The sequence below is a fragment of the Metopolophium dirhodum genome, chromosome 3, assembly GCF_019925205.1.
Source record: "Metopolophium dirhodum isolate CAU chromosome 3, ASM1992520v1, whole genome shotgun sequence".
NCBI classification, from domain to species: domain Eukaryota; kingdom Metazoa; phylum Arthropoda; class Insecta; order Hemiptera; family Aphididae; genus Metopolophium; species Metopolophium dirhodum.
Genome location: NC_083562.1, coordinates 19,559,874 through 19,576,473, shown reverse-complemented (window position 1 = coordinate 19,576,473; position 16,600 = coordinate 19,559,874). Strand labels below are relative to the sequence as shown.

Sequence of the window (16,600 nt, the reverse complement as noted above, 5' to 3'; positions counted from 1 at the left end):
ACGACGCCGCCGCCAGCGACTATTATATACGAAACCCGCCGAAAAAAGGCAACGAGCGTAATTCGATTAAAAAATGTCAGCCAACCGTGAAAACGAATTTCCGAGCACCGGTAACGCACCTCCAGGACGTTCTGCTTTTATTCGTCTCGAAACCTCGTCCTGGACGCTAATTTGTGCTGCGTCCATATACGGCTGGTCTTCGCATCGATCGACGCATAATAATTACCATTTAATTACACCTATCTAATATATACGTTCCACGCGAAAATTATGTCTGATTTAACGAATTATGTGTATTGTACAAATTCGGAATTTATAATATAATAACGAAGATTCAAAAAAAAAAAAATACTTAACAAATCATGTGGTTCATCGATGGGCAGTCGACGACCGGAAGTTTTTTATTTCAATGATTCGATAACGCGATATGGTTGGTGTACGGCCTATTCAATGGACATAATAATCATATTATTACCTATAACTCACAAGCGGGAATCACTTAACGTGAATAATTTTAAATACCACGGTATAAATGTCTTTTTTGTTAAACATTTAAATTGATTAAATTAATATACTGATACAAAATAACTATGAAATAATAAGAAATTATGTAACAGATTTTCTATCAACTATTGATACGAATTTTCCAAAATCAGTGTATCACTGACAAACCTTATTGAGTATACATCGGTATAGTGTATACATCGGTTTAATAATATACGATTAAAAATAAAAATATAGTAAAAGTTACTCATAGTGAACTTTTTCTATCTAACTTTTACTTAACTAAACTTACTTAAAATATTAAATTAAATAAAGTTACATAATAGTTAACAATATACTTTTTTATAAATTGGTCAAAAATTGTCTAACTTATTTCAACTTAAAATTTAATTATTTATTTATATATAATTAATTTTCAAAAAATGTAAATGAGTCTGAGTGGATAACTAACATTAATAAACGTAATGGTATACTGCACAGTTTTACCGAAATTATCCACAACACATTTAGATACTACTTTTTGAATAATCACAAGATAAATAAAACATTTTGTAAAAAAAAACAATACCAATCACATGTATTTTAGCATATTTAAAATGCAAATTATAATTAATCTATACTAATATTATAAAGAGGAAAGATTTGATTGTTTGTATTGAATAGGCTCCGAAACTACAGAACCGATTTAAATGAAATTTGGTACATAGATAGTTTAGACACTGAGAAAAAACATAGGCTACTTTTTATTACTAAAAAAGGGCTGTAAGGGGCTATACTGGTTCGAATTGAAAAATTATTTTTTTGTTGGATAGTCCATTCATTGAGGAAGGTCATAGGCTATATAACATCACGCTACATTAAATTAATAGAAGTGCTCAAACAGAGATTTTGAGATTTATGATAGAAATATTTGTTTATAAATGATTGCTATTGGTTATAGGAGAAATAATTAATAGAAATAGTATTTATTTATTATTGGTTGCTATTGGTTAATCGGGCAGATCAGGTACAAGCATGCATCAAATCAAATTTTCACACATTGCCTACTAGGGTGGCTGAGTTGTACTTACTGCAGTGAGTTACACCAAAAAGGAGTTGAACAATGACAATTTGTTTAAGAGTTGTCATTTTTTACGGGCCACAGAGTATACGCCATAGCCTATATTATATATAAATTAATGTTTGTCTGCAGATCTCTAGGAAGAAGATAGGCTAATTTAAAAAGAGTTAAATTTGGTTTTTATTCGTCGGAATTTAGTACGTTTAGGTTAGGTTAGGACTATGTATTAATTGATTACATTAATCCGCCGTATTATATCAAAATAAACTTGGTATAACTTTGATACTTTAGAGTTAAATCATACACTTACGTACAAACCGCACTGGGTCCGCGATCTACCGCAGGTAGATTGCCTACCTGATAATATACTGCTGCGAATCAGAATTTTCATTCCAGGCATCAGAAAAGTTAAGATAAATTTTGAACACCGTACACCGAATATTAAATAACGAATTGAACAAAGTTTGAGTCATATAGAGTTGGTACATTTAACGGGCAACGAAGTGCACAGGATCAGCTAGTTAAAAAATAAAAAAGCTAAAATATTTTGATCATCGTAATTATTTATTATTTTATGATAAATTCTTACTTTGGGAATATAAATTTGAAATTTGAAATTGTTGGCTTTGCATCATCTACTTCTAATCAATATAAACAAAGGTGTAATGAGAATCGTGCCAAAATGTGAACTAGCCGTCTTACCTTATCCAGAACAATAAATCGCGTCGGATTATCTATATATGTTATTATAGATACATTGCCAAAGTTCAAAAAGCACATAATATACATATTATTACAATTCAAAACAGCGGAAAGAATAATGTACATTTAAAACTAAATGAAGGTAGGATTAAAATATGAATATTAATATTACCAACATTTTAATAGAATATCTGAATATGTATAAACGTAGGTATTTATCAAAAAATTAGTTTTACAGAAAGTTGTGATAATATCACGGACGATTAGTTTAATTAAATTTAATCGGTTTTTTGTTAAACAATTTTAAAGTTAACAGTTGTTTAATTACGTCGGAACACAGCTATTTCCACAAATTCTCGGTGATTAAAAAATTAACATATTTATGCAATAAATCCTTTACCTACGGTACATAATAATTCTCTGAGTTGAAGGTAGGTGTAATAAATTGTAATTTGAAAACCATATTTTATTCCGGTATTTATATTTCACTGCGACACCATCATTACCATCATTTATAATTACAAGCTTTCGCAATTCACGAATAACACGAAAATTCAAGAGAAGATATTTTTTAAGAACAGCACATCGTGTGGCTGACATGATACATAAATACATTTTTGTTTCAGTGGTTGGCCGACGAAAGTAACAGAAAAGATTGGCTCGAGTGCATCGAGTCTGAGGAAGGAATTGGTACAATGGACGCGATGATTTGTTACAGCTGCTTTCGAGCCGACATGTAAATACAATATAGACATATACTGTGTCGGACGTGGTGACGAGGGTGGTTGGATGGTAGAGTGGGTGGATGTATAATGCGATTTAGGGTTAATTGCCACGAAAGGCTAAGCCGCCCCTACCGCCAAATTATTACACCGATGTCGCGTGACGGCGGCGTGCCCTCTCTTCCCCGGCAACGACCGCTGACTACACCGCTCACGCACCACCGCCGTTTGACGTTTTGTTGTTTACCCGAAATCCGTGGAACTCGCGTCTCGCATATATTATAATCATCTAACATTATATATTTATACCACTCCCTGTAATGCCAGTCGATATTATTACACTATTGCATTTACCTCCGATTGAAAGTGAGAGATTTCCGTACTTTTTTTTAGACATTATAGGTACTATAGGTATAGGAACAGTGAATTTTTATATTAGTTTAAAATGCACATTATTATACTAGTTAATTTTAATCTATTACGTGGTTAAAACCAGAGTTAATATACATAACCTAACAGTAGTACTTATAGGGAGGGAGTGTTTAGGAGTTCACTGTGCAACCTAATATAAATCTATCATATATGAGATATACAATAATAAAATATACACACACGTGAAACACATTATTAATATCAAGTTAACATTGTCCACCACAATATTATTCAAAGTGTACGTGAAAATATACAATATAATTTAACTTCTAAATAGGTACCTACCTATACGTGGTACTAATATTATTATATTAATATAACGCGTTTAACTTTAAATGTCTATAGTAAATAGTAATATAATTACCTACTACAACTGAATACAAATATGATTAAACTTTGTTGAAATATTGTTTTTAATTTTTATATTAACACATATTTGATTATATATGATCAATATAATGGTCATACTACGATGGTTATATCATTCTATATGTCGGTAGTTAAGTTAGGAACTGTTTGATTTGTTCGGTTCGAATTCAATTTTATTTTATTATTTCTATTATTTCATTATATATATAATATTATTTATTTATATCATACAATTCGTGTGAAAAAAATGAAAACAGAAGAAATAATTTTAATAAAATTACAAAACTATCATTTATTACATTTCTTGATTTGTGAAAGAAGTATTTAAAATAGACTCATATTTATTTTGTAAGACAATGTGTTTAAAATTTAAAATTATATTAAATATGGCTCATTATTGTACTTTGTGTACATATTTAATACATGAAACGAGTATAATTTTTTTAGAAATTATTCATAAAATATACTATAAATGGGTTATGAAACAAAAAAATACAGCTATAAAAGGTATAGTTTGATTACTTTTAAACATCAATCAGTTTTTAATTGAGAAATTGCCGTTTTTTTTTTGTTTGTGATTTTCTCACAATAACTTTTAAGTACCTATACGAAAAGTGAATTAGTAAACAGAACAATAAATTAATGTAAACAAAATAAAATACATACAGTTTATGGTTTCTGTTAAATGTTTTTAATTTTATGTAAATTCGTCTAAGTAAGATGCAAACACGAGTGTTAGAGCCAAATATTCAATAAATGTGTTAATAGATGACTTTAATGTGGCTCGACATAGCGCAGTGGCTGAACTCAATCACGCTACGTGATTGAGAGTTAATAACGGCCGCTGCCACTAGTTATCGGATGGGTGACCACCAAGGTTCGTAATGCCCAAAAACCTATCTACATATACACTAACCGACCATACCAACCGTTTCAACCGTACTGTACCAACCCTACCAACCTACAGACTAATGATTTCGGTCGCCGAAGCCTTAAACCAAATAAAAAATAAAAGAAGATTTTAAAATTAATATTAAAATTATTTTTTTTTTATTCTTTAGGCAATTGCCTAGAGGATGGAATTAAAAATTATAATTTATGCAATAATAAAATTATATGAGGGTGTAAGTATGATGGTAAAATTAAGGTTTTCCGAGAAATCCAGATATGCTTGAACAAGATCTGACTATATGAGATGCAATGTAATGAATTACCAATAGGTATATCACTATTCGATTATAATAATTAATATAATAATATCACGTATCTTTATTTATATAAATTATGTTATTTTATACGATTTTTATTTGTATTTTTACTAATTTTATTACTTATTATGTTTATTATGTTTTAACATTTTTTATAACGTTTTTAATATAAAATTACATTATTATGTTATGTTCTATAATATTATGCTATATTATTACACTCTATGGACAATGAAATACTTATATTATGAATCATCTACACTGTTCTTGTGCAATGATACACCTTATAGAGGTCCCGAGCGGCTGTTATTGTTGTAAGACCTATTGGTAGTGAATGAAAATAAAAGGTCAACCATAATATCTATAGGGGAACATTATATATTGAGTCGAAAGGGAGAATCAGTAAAAACTTTAGACAAAAAAAAAATGGTGATATTTTTCATCGTACAGTAAGGGGAGATATTTTACTTGCATGTCGACGGTAATGATTCGAAAAATCGAGAACATTGTTGCGTTATGTGTACACAAAACATTATAATAGCTAAAAAAATTCCACAGTTAAATTCATTCTTTTTGATTGGAGTAGTTGACAAAGGGCAAAAGCTACTACTTCAACACGTCTACTTGCGGCCTTTGGTCGTCAGAGCTCGCCAGAAAGCCCTCATTTCCGCCACGTCAGGCTGTATCCGGACCATGTGTGCACGATACGCTGACTGAAAAAACAGTTTATCATTCTTTTGATAAATTTGACTTTAGAGGAAAAGTGAAAAATGAATTCGAAAATTGATCAATTGTACGCCAAACAAAAATAATATATATAATTATAAAGTGTTATGAGCGTATTATTTATAAATTTGTTTATTATTTTTCCTTTTGTAATGATTCTCTTCTGGCAAACATACAAGTATAAATATTCCAAAACAATAATATTTAGTTCAAAACAAACCAAATTTCTCTGATATAATAATACGTAGTTTTGTTTAGTTACTATAATTTATTATACTCCCTGGCGGCTCTTTTTATACAAACATTTTTGTAATTTGCGTTATTTTATATAATATATTACATGTTTATCATGCCTAAGAATTTAATTTTATCAAGTATTTACCGACAGTATTTCTAGTAAAAATGAATCAAATATCTAGTGGTTAGTTTTTATTAATCGTAAAAGAAAATTGTAAAACTTATTATTTTTTAACTGTTATTTACTTAAAACTTAATTGAGATTCTAGTTTAAGACTTATAATCCAAAAAACTGAATATAATATGTATACCTGTATAATAGTAGCCGCTTGATCTCGTGATACACCCCAAGAAAATGTATCTGGTACTCGGAACAAGTCATTACTAATCACAGCAAATGGCATACTACAAACAGATGTTCTTTCGCGTTCTGGATACAACGGATTATTATACCATAGATCTTCTGCTAATCTATTCATGAAAATTTTTTGAAACTTATGATTATAACTTATAGCATCAGCCCTATGTGCCTCACTAAGCACGCGGACCAAAGATGGGTATAATGAAGACTCTAAACTCCTGCCTAAACGCATAAAATTCAACTTATTATTCTTGGCATTCATTTTTATATTCATTTAAAATGTTATTTATTCAATTTACGTTACCAAGGCTTAAACAATATGTAATATAACAAAAATATATGTATAAAAACGTATTAACGATAATACGATTGTATTTATATTATATTTCAGAGTTAATAATATTCAAACAATAATAAATATCATTATTTAAAGTAACCATCCGTTTTGTACATCACATAATATGCACATTGCACATAACTAGATTAGAGTGATTTAAAAAAAATATTTCTTTAAACATTTTGAAATAAATAATATATACGAAAATTATACACCAAACACGGAGTATACTTATATATATTTTATGTACAATAATTAAAAACATTTTAATATAATATCATATTAGTTACTATAATATTTTCAATTGTCAATGAAAATGTTATCTATATATATATTATATATTATGTTATATTATATTAATTTATATATTATTATATATATTATCTATAAATATTATATATTATATATATATATTATTTTTTTTATGAAAAACGAATCTTTCAATAGCCCCATTGTTATTATTTGTATAATAGGTACAATTAATCGTATTGTGTTTCCTAGGATGAAATAAGTACAAGTTACAAAGAAATATTATAAAATAAAGAGAAAAAAGAGAAAAAAAGCATCTAACTGTGAAATTTTTAAATCATTCATTTTATTGCCTTATTTATTGTACATTTATTGTCCCTTCTTTAAAACTGTCTTCTGGCGTTTTTCTTTGTTTATGTGTTATTCAAATATAAAAATCCTGCCAAAAAAAATGTATATATGTGTTATGTCACGGTAACAATTTAAACAAATAGACGAGGTATTTTGGCGATATCGCAGAAAGGTCACATATTATGTATGTGTGTGTATATGTTTTATTGTAATAGACGTGTATGGTTTTTTTTAACCTTATTCATTTTATTATTTCTCCCCTTTCCATCAAAAATAGGCACACCATATCTGAACATAAGTGAATTAATAGTGACAAGGTATAACATGATTGGTTGCCATCACGAGAATCCAAGTGAGGTCATGCAAACATAGGATTTCAAAACGATTTATCCTTTCCCTCGTTTGTTTGCCAACTTACTGCATTTAAAACGATACTGTGTTTACTATGTTTTATGCACAAATTACCCTTCAAAAATATAATTATTCAAACGAACTTAAACAAAATCTGTTCTAAAATTGCATTTAAAAAGATAAAAAAAAATGTATTATTTTACAAAAATAAAAGATAAAAATAATTTAAAAAAAATAAACCATCACAAAAATAGGAATTTTAAATCGTGCTAGAAAATTGATAAGTGATAACAATTGGTTAATATAAGTGTAGACTATATAGGTATTATGTTATGGTCGAAATCAGAATTAGTTACTTTAAGGTAATGGCTTTTGTATAAAACAATCTTTACAGATATATGTGAATACATTTAAAAAAAACATATTTTGAAATAAGTTCCAGTGCCCACTAAGTGTTTATCATCAATATATCATCACAAAGATTTCTTATTAAAAAATAAATTTAAGAATGAATTTTTTTTGTATAATCTTCATTATTATTACAACTAATTTGTTTCACATACAATACTCCAGAATTTAATATTTGGTATATTTTTAAATTTTAAATTCATCTAAAATAGTAATCATGATATTAACGTTTTGCTCTTATTAATATAACAAGTACTTGTTTTTCACTTCATAAATTTTCTTTGCGTGTTATAATATCATTTAAAGTTAAAAGACGCAACTAGTGGTTTTCACCTGTCAGTATACAATGTTAATACAACTGCTTTAACCCTTTATATGGAACCAACGTGGTACCACAACCGGCACAAACACTTAAATATTTTAATATACTATTGGAAAAATGACGAACTCTATAAAGATACTGTATAACACTGTATGGTACTGGTACACCCTAAAATTATATAAAAAAAAAACCAGTGGCCACTTGATAGTTTTTGAAGAGTGACGTACATTTCTTACTAACAGAGATAATTAATTTTCTAGTATAATTTAAACAAATCTTGTTTTTGAGTATCATGATAATATATCATTTGAAATTTTAAGAAACGTACATTATACAACAAATGAATCAGAAAATTCAACATTTTATAAATTCTAAAACCAAAAACCGTGTTAAATAAAGTAGGTAGTTTAAATTGTATATTAATATATATTATCTATATGTATTGTATCTGTAAATTATTATTTAAATTTATTTTATTTTTTATTTATTTCTTAATACTTGCAATTTATTGTACAATATAAGAATTTGTATACATTTTTAAACCTATTTATAAGTATGTACTATATAAATTCTTGATTAAAAAAATCAAATACTTTATACAAAACCTTTTAATCCGCTCAAAAGAATTAAAATAATGTTTATACTTTATAGTGCTCTAGGTTACATCTTTTTAAACTTACTTATTTACATATTACATATACACATAACTGTAATATTATTTTATTATAATATAATACCAAACAGTTTTCAGTAAATTACACTAAAATAAACTTTTGTGTAGTAACATTAAATACAATTATTTTATACTAAAAAAGTAGAGTACAACAATGCATTAATATTATATCATTTTATAAACACAACTGTTCTAAAATATAAGCATACAAACATGAAACGATATGATATGGTTTCTTATGTATATTTAATATTTATATGATATTGCAAGTAAAAAACTCTTTTATATAATATAGTATATAGGATTTACGATACCTAACCATATAGTATAAACCAACTAGTAATCATAGTATAAAATATTTAGTCACTAAACTCTATAACTATGAATTATAACTGTATATTTTATTCATTTATAAGGTATGAAATAATAAAAATTACATTAATAAATTGTATTGATATAATATTATATATTATATACTATATCATCATAGTTATTCAAAATTTTATTAATTTTGTGTATTTTCTAAATACGACACGTGAAACACAAACAAATAGTGATTACAAAAACGCAAAACTAAATATTATATAAATACGAATATATTCAATTATTTAGTACCAATATAATATGAAAATAATTTTATACTAACGGTGTTTTCCAGTATATTTTGATCTTAAAATATGTGTTATAAAAAAAGAAAATTAATTGGCCTTTTATTTTTATTACTGTTGTTTTTTTACTTTTGTTTACGTTTACATAAATTGAATCTGGTAATTTGTGTTAATTTAGAAAATAATATTATTGTCATGTATAATGTATACGAAGTATATGAATTGGAATAAATAACGACTAGGTGTCATAAATGTTATAACAATATAAACATTTAATCTGGTCGTCTTAATAGGGAATCACAAAACAAAATATTCACAAGCTCAATCTATCCTAGAACTTCAAATTTGAAAACTATATAATATAAGTAGGTACCTAGTTAAACATTTACATTTGTCAAACTATAAACAATAATGTATTGTTTTTATATTATAAATATATTATATATTAATAATTGTGTATGATATTAAAAAATTTAGGTAATTAAAAATATATTGTTGTTAGACCATTTTAATCTTTGGCATATATAATTTTACATTTTAGTATATTTAAAAGTATTAATAAACTATTTCTGATCAATCAAAGTATTAAACTAGGTCTAGTGTTGTATTGCATATTATATTTGTATCTACCTACATGATAACTTTTCAAAATAATGAGAGTAGACACTTAATTATTATACCCTTATATTTATAGCATTTCGTTGCAATCAGTAACAACATGGTCAGGTGTTATAAAAATCGTCAACCACGTGGCTAAAATTTGATAGCCTTAAAGTTTGGTTACTGTGGTAACGTGTCAAAAAAACACGATACAAATCACAAGGCACAGATTATAACAATGTAAACGAATATATTATAAAATACATAATAATAATATAGATAAATATGGGAAATCTACTTTAAAAAAATACTCATATTTTAGATAGGTAAAAACTATCATAATAGTGTTCTTTAGTATTATACCTATAACGTATACAAGTAAAATATTATATATTATATTATAATATGATAACAGTGATATGCCTAAAACATTTATCTACTCGTTGGGTACACGTGGTATATAACACTAAAACCAGCTCTTTGATCTAATAAACATTCTTTAACTACATTTAATTATCCTCTGTGGAGAACAAATATCATTTTAAAGAGTCATTGTAAAGTAGCTTAAATTTGTGGTAGTTCAATTTCCATTTATAAACAAAATTGAATCAAACTTTTAAATCACGCAACATTGACTGTTATCATATTTTTCGTATATTTTGAATAATATTATGCGAGTTCCCAGTTAGTATACGAGTATACCAATTGGAGACTAATTAGAATATTTTTGGAAAATACTAAATATGCATAGTTGAATATATACCAAAATTACAAATTTATAAATTGTATGCACTTACTTGTGATAAGAAGACAAAAAAAAATCATCAGGTTCCAGACTGTGTTATTGACCTGCAGCGTTTCCATTTCCAGTAAATGATCAGCGATTGCATCGAGAAAAAACTGATACTGCTGAAAAATATAAATATACTTATTAAATACATATTATAAATCCAATTTTGTACTGAAAATAAATGAATTCATCGTATAGGTAGGTATCTACTGTCGAATGTAAAAATGTATTGTATACAAACTTCTTGATTACACAAACAAAAAAATGATTATTATCATTTATGGGTAATAACCTTATAATAATGTATTGAAACATCTTTAAATAATTCAATTTTCATTTTGTTGAAGTAAGCTATGTAATCTTCACCCTTCAATCTATTATTTTTGCACCCTTTAAATAAATTCTAATAAAAGCTTTAAAATTATTAAAAAATATAAAATTTTTATTTTATTAATTATTGTAATTTGTATTCGTAATAACGATTTTTTCCACTATAATGATAGATATATACTTACACAACATTTTCTTTCAAGATGTCTAAAACAACAATTATTAATTAATAAATAACGTCTAAACTGACATTACCAAAATGCTAAACAATTATAAATTATAAATGTATACATGATTAATGGTGGCTGGTAGCAACTTTATTTACCTCGTGGAATATTTAATGAATCGAATATCAATTAAAATGTATCTACTATTAAGACAATGATACCTCTAGAATTCTGGGTGACTGGATGAACATAATATCAAATCATCCATGTATTTACAAAGTAGGTACTAATAAATATATACCTATATATGATATTAAGATCCTTAAACCACCGAAATCAATTAAAAATGTTCAATAATCTTAACTGGCCAGAAATTTGTGAAAAATCTATTAAAAACATGTGATTTTAACGTTAATACGCGTGAGGTCCCGGGCTTGATTCTCAACAGGGGAAGAACAATATTATATTTATCAAATATCCACCCTTTATAGATTGTAAATTATGACACATTTTATACTTAACGAAAATTGAGTATAATATTAGTTTCAATTCAACAGTTATGATAAGAACTCAATAAATACGTAAATATAACTTTTTAATGCAAATCCACAAAATATACGGTACGTAAATGTATATAATATTAGGTATGAAAAATATACCTAAATTTTAGGTATGGATTTATAGATTTTCTTGCATGTTATATATTTTAGTGCAAAAAAAGAGAATTTTATTTGAAAGACGTAAAAAAGTTTTATTCAATTAAAATGTTCTAAAGCACACACATTTTTTCTGAACTATATATCTAAAATCTATAAGCGCATGGTAAATTACGGATAATGCGGGATAATATTGTACTATAATATATACAGGTACCTGTTAAAAATAAAGTCGAATTTTAACGGCAATCAACCAGACGTAAATATTAAAAGAAGAAAACGCAAAAATAATGTGTCATCACAGCAACAGCACCGAGGAGTATAATATAGACATTATAGGGTGAGATTTCATCGTGAATCGCGTAAATATGCACGTCGGTAATGCCACTCGCGCACGGGATTGGCGGCGACGACGATGTTTCCCGCAGGGTGTCCGTTAGCACACTAGCAGCCGGCGCGGAGATTTCGGTACTGGGCGATGATGTTCGGCACGCGCCTCTTGGCCGTCGCGGCGCCGCACACGGTGATGGTACAAAAAACCGTATTTTCCGGTCTCGCGCGAAAAATGGGGAAAAACGTATATATATAGTTATTCTCACCCCGACTGGATCCCGTCCGAGGGTAGTGGCGAGGGGTGGGGCCAAATACGACGCGCGTCCCTCACGTTTTCCCGACCAATTACCGGTTTATTTAATCACACCCGGACACCCCCGCCGACTGGCCTTTCCACACCTTTGCCACTGGGGTCGTTAAAATTGAGACTCAGGACCAGCCAACGCACGCCGGGACGTGGGGGCCCGATAAAGACCCGGTGGATATCCTTTGTGGCGGCCGAGGTGTTTAATCAAACGACAATGAATTATCCCGGTGAAAATCCCCTCGCCACTCGCGCTCACCTCAAAGCCGTGTGTACAATAATAATTAGCGAACGTATAATGATAATAACAATGATAATAATAAAAAAAACCGCGAATTTATCCGGAAGTCAAGAAAAATTTTCCGGTTTCTTCTGAAACACATAAAAAAATATTATAATATGTATTGGCTGTAATGTGAATAATGTGATGTATAAAATAGTTATTATATCATTCTCGTATGGTCGTATTTACATATTATATATCTGCATTTATATATTATGTATAACGTATAACAATATAATGTGGTTATTTATGGAAATAATGATGTTAATCGGCGGAATGCAGCATTTGTGTGTAGATAATTTTAATTAAGTGTGTTTGCAAACTTGTTGGGGAGACAGCGGCGACGGTGATGAAATTTACGAGATAACAGTTGCGATATTAAACACGCACGAGGATGACATGCTATAAAGCTGCAACGATGAGAACTTTAACGAGAATAGAGGAAAAAACTCGACACTTATAATAATAGTCCTATATTATACCTACTATAATATTATCTTATCGAAAATTCACATTTTCATTATTTCTTATATCGTCAATATTTTTTTTTATTAAGTCCTAAAATTATGAGTTATGTCGTTATGACCATTAGAGTCTGCCATGCGTTTATTTATAAAATTACATATGAACCAGTTGACAATTATCACTTATCAGGCACATCAGAACTAAAGGTAACAGTAATATTATTGTAACAAAATAAAAAAATGTAATTCATAAAATATATAGTACCTATAAGTGGAGAGTGATTGTGTAGTGGAGATGGGTAAAAGCCGAAAAACAAACGCTGGCAAGTGGCTATATTTATAAAATATTTAACTAAATGCCTTGCTAAATTAATAATAGGTATATACCTATATAGTACTATATATAATAACATTTTAAAAAAAAGTTTCATAATATTATAATAATTATTGGAAATTTAGAATACCTAAGCTTAAAATATACGTTGTAATATATGTTGTAAATATTATGTTGCGGTACCACTAGGTACCTACTTATTAACTACCTATCTTATTAGGAATATAATGAACCAAATATCATGATAACCCATTAATGATTTTAATTTTTAAATATTTGCATATGACATCTATCTTTTAGCATTTAATGAGAAAACTTTATATTTGTCAAAATAAATTATACATTTTTTTAATCCAAGAATTATCCTCATTGTTCTGAAGTACTCCCTAGCGCATATTCTAAGTACTGTTTTTCCTACAGAATTTCTTAGCATATTCCTGGGATTTAAACACTTTTTTGTTACTTTCTACGTAGCCTGTTTTTTTATTTTGTTTCGCACTATCGCGGGAATCATTATGCTAATGTCACCCAGAAACCATAAAATAAACGGCTGTTCATTTACCTTTAATAAACAGCCTTAAAGTTCCCAAAGTATATATTCTCCTTTGGACGAGCCTCTTAAATCCCAAGAGGTCTATAACCGTTTTTTATTTATTTTAGTTTTCTCCTGCTTTTTTTAATCTTTTTCAAAATCATGGACCTTTTTCTTTCAAAACAAACCCCAAATGTCGAAAATAATTTAATATGATGTGTTTTTCATCATCAATTATCTCATGGGAAAATGTTTACCTACACTCTTATAATAATATATAGACATATAATAATATTGTGTGGTTTCGTCATACGAAACTACTGGAACTATTATCTTTTCATTTAATACCTTGCACATTGATACAACTAATTTCTGATCACGTTTTTACCATAAGTAAAGGCCCTCTAATTGTATGACATACTACACGTTTCGAATCATAAACATAGCGGTAAATAAAGGCACTATATAATTCAGTTAATACGAGGTATACGTATCTACGATTCTCAAGAAAATAATGTTAGGATGGGGAAAGAGCAAGGAAAAACATTAATCAGATATGTCTGGGAATTGTTCGGTTTTTAAAGGTTAGCTTGTTCGGCCTTCAGGGCTTCCATACTAGTTTACTGCCGAATTGTTCCCAAAACATCCCAAATTAAATTTGTTCGTTTGGATCCGAAATTGAATTATGGGCGCCTCAAGCCCCAACACGCAATGGCGGAAAGGGTGAGTGAGGTGCACGCTTGGCTTTGAACCCACCCGCAGCACGTCCGTATATAACTAGTAACTACAGCCTATTTCGGACGTTTATACCACTCTAAGAGCCCCTCACGGAGCTAAAACCAGTAATACTTATTAATGGATAAAAGAAATATAACAACCTTCAGACTTTTCAGGGTTTCTTCCCTGAGCAAACATTGCGTAACTTTTACGGACATATTATTATATTGCGTGTTCAATGAAATTATATTTTAATTATATAAGCTAAACACATAATTTTCAATCGCCTCATTTATCCATGAACCTATTAAATAATGTTATCATATAAATTACCGCTTTTTAACACTTTTCTTAAGTTTGGTTTCACGTCTGTCTGTGATCAAATCTTGCGCGCTCGATTTGAGGCACTTTTTGAAGATGAAAAATTCTGAAAATTGGTATAGACCTTGGTCTTGGATGACAATACAATAATCCGTTGTCATTTTGGGACATGGACCAAAAAAAAAAAAAAGGATTGTCCCCACGACGTCGCCGTAATATCTCTCGCAGATATTGAACTTTCTCTCTTCCCCAAAAAAAACCGCAACCTCTTACGAAGCAAGTATAGGCGTGTCCTATCCATTATTATAATATCTATGGTAACAACGGTAATTATTACCAAATAACATTATACCGGTATTCTGATATAGGTACCGAAAACACCGGATACCGATATTCTTTAAACACTACAGTCAGCAGTGAAAATAAGAGCAACAGACTGTTCGTAACTTCATGTTCTTAATTATTTACTTTCAACTAAAAAGTAGAAAATAAAAAATAAAAAAAAAAATTTTAAAAACACACTTTTCCATAAAAACATTTAAAAAAAAATTTTAAAAATTGCACTAAAAAGACAAAAATAATTCTCTGTACTTAAAAATAATGAAAAATTTATTGATGAAAAATTTAAAAGTGTGTGGTGCATCATACAAAACATTAAAAGCCGAGCTAAGTCTCACATACACTTCTTTGTTCAATCCTGTTTATAAGATAGTGACTGGCAGTATATGTCAAGTATAAGAGCAAAATAATGAAAAATTTACTGATGAAAAATTTAAAAGCCAAGGAAAGTCTCACATACACTTCTTTGTTCAATCATGTTTATAAGATAGTGACTGGGAATATATGTCAAGTGTATGAGCACCACACACTTTTAAATTTTTCATCAATAAATTTTTCATTATTTTTAAGTACAGAGAATTATTTTTGTCTTTTTAGTGCAATTTTTAAAATTTTTTTTTAAATGTTTTTATGGAAAAGTGTGTTTTTAAAATTTTTTTTTTTTAATATAATTTAAATACTCAAGATGTGTATTGATTCTGAATTATATTTATATTAATTTAATTAAGTTTTGAAAAATAAAACATGTTGTATTTTTGATTTACAAGTACCCAATTATTAATAATACAAATTAAATCATAATTATTTTCT

The 16,600-nt window shown here is 28.3% G+C and overlaps 2 protein-coding genes and 1 long non-coding RNA gene across 5 annotated transcripts in view; 1 reads left to right on the top strand and 2 right to left on the bottom strand.

Moving 5' to 3' along the window:
- The window catches only part of LOC132942009 (uncharacterized), a 61,353-nt gene extending 57,198 nt beyond the window's left edge, over positions 1-4,155 (top strand). The window contains exon 3 of the long non-coding RNA XR_009664213.1: positions 2,893-4,155. This is a non-coding gene — a long non-coding RNA (uncharacterized LOC132942009). The remainder of the gene's footprint in view (positions 1-2,892) is intronic.
- Positions 1-12,663, bottom strand: part of LOC132942003 (lachesin-like) — a 108,125-nt gene extending 95,462 nt beyond the window's left edge. Inside the window, exons 1-2 of one of the 3 annotated variants that reach the window (XM_061010286.1) lie at positions 12,381-12,663; positions 11,018-11,126 (exon numbers count right to left, since the gene is read on the bottom strand). In XM_061010286.1, coding sequence (XP_060866269.1) covers positions 11,018-11,084 — 67 coding nt within the window. In that variant the 5' untranslated portion in view covers positions 11,085-11,126; positions 12,381-12,663. Of the gene's footprint in view, positions 1-11,017; positions 11,130-12,380 lie in introns of all 3 variants that reach the window. The other 2 variants (XM_061010285.1, XM_061010287.1) reach the window with 2 other exon arrangements.
- LOC132940273 (uncharacterized) lies at positions 5,305-6,595 on the bottom strand. Its single transcript, XM_061007773.1, has 2 exons — positions 6,272-6,595; positions 5,305-5,710 (listed from the first exon to the last, which is right to left on the bottom strand). Exons 1-2 carry the CDS (start codon positions 6,593-6,595, stop codon positions 5,618-5,620), a joined length of 417 nt encoding a protein of 138 aa, XP_060863756.1. The 3' UTR covers positions 5,305-5,617.
- Positions 12,664-16,600: the final 3,937 nt, after the last annotated feature.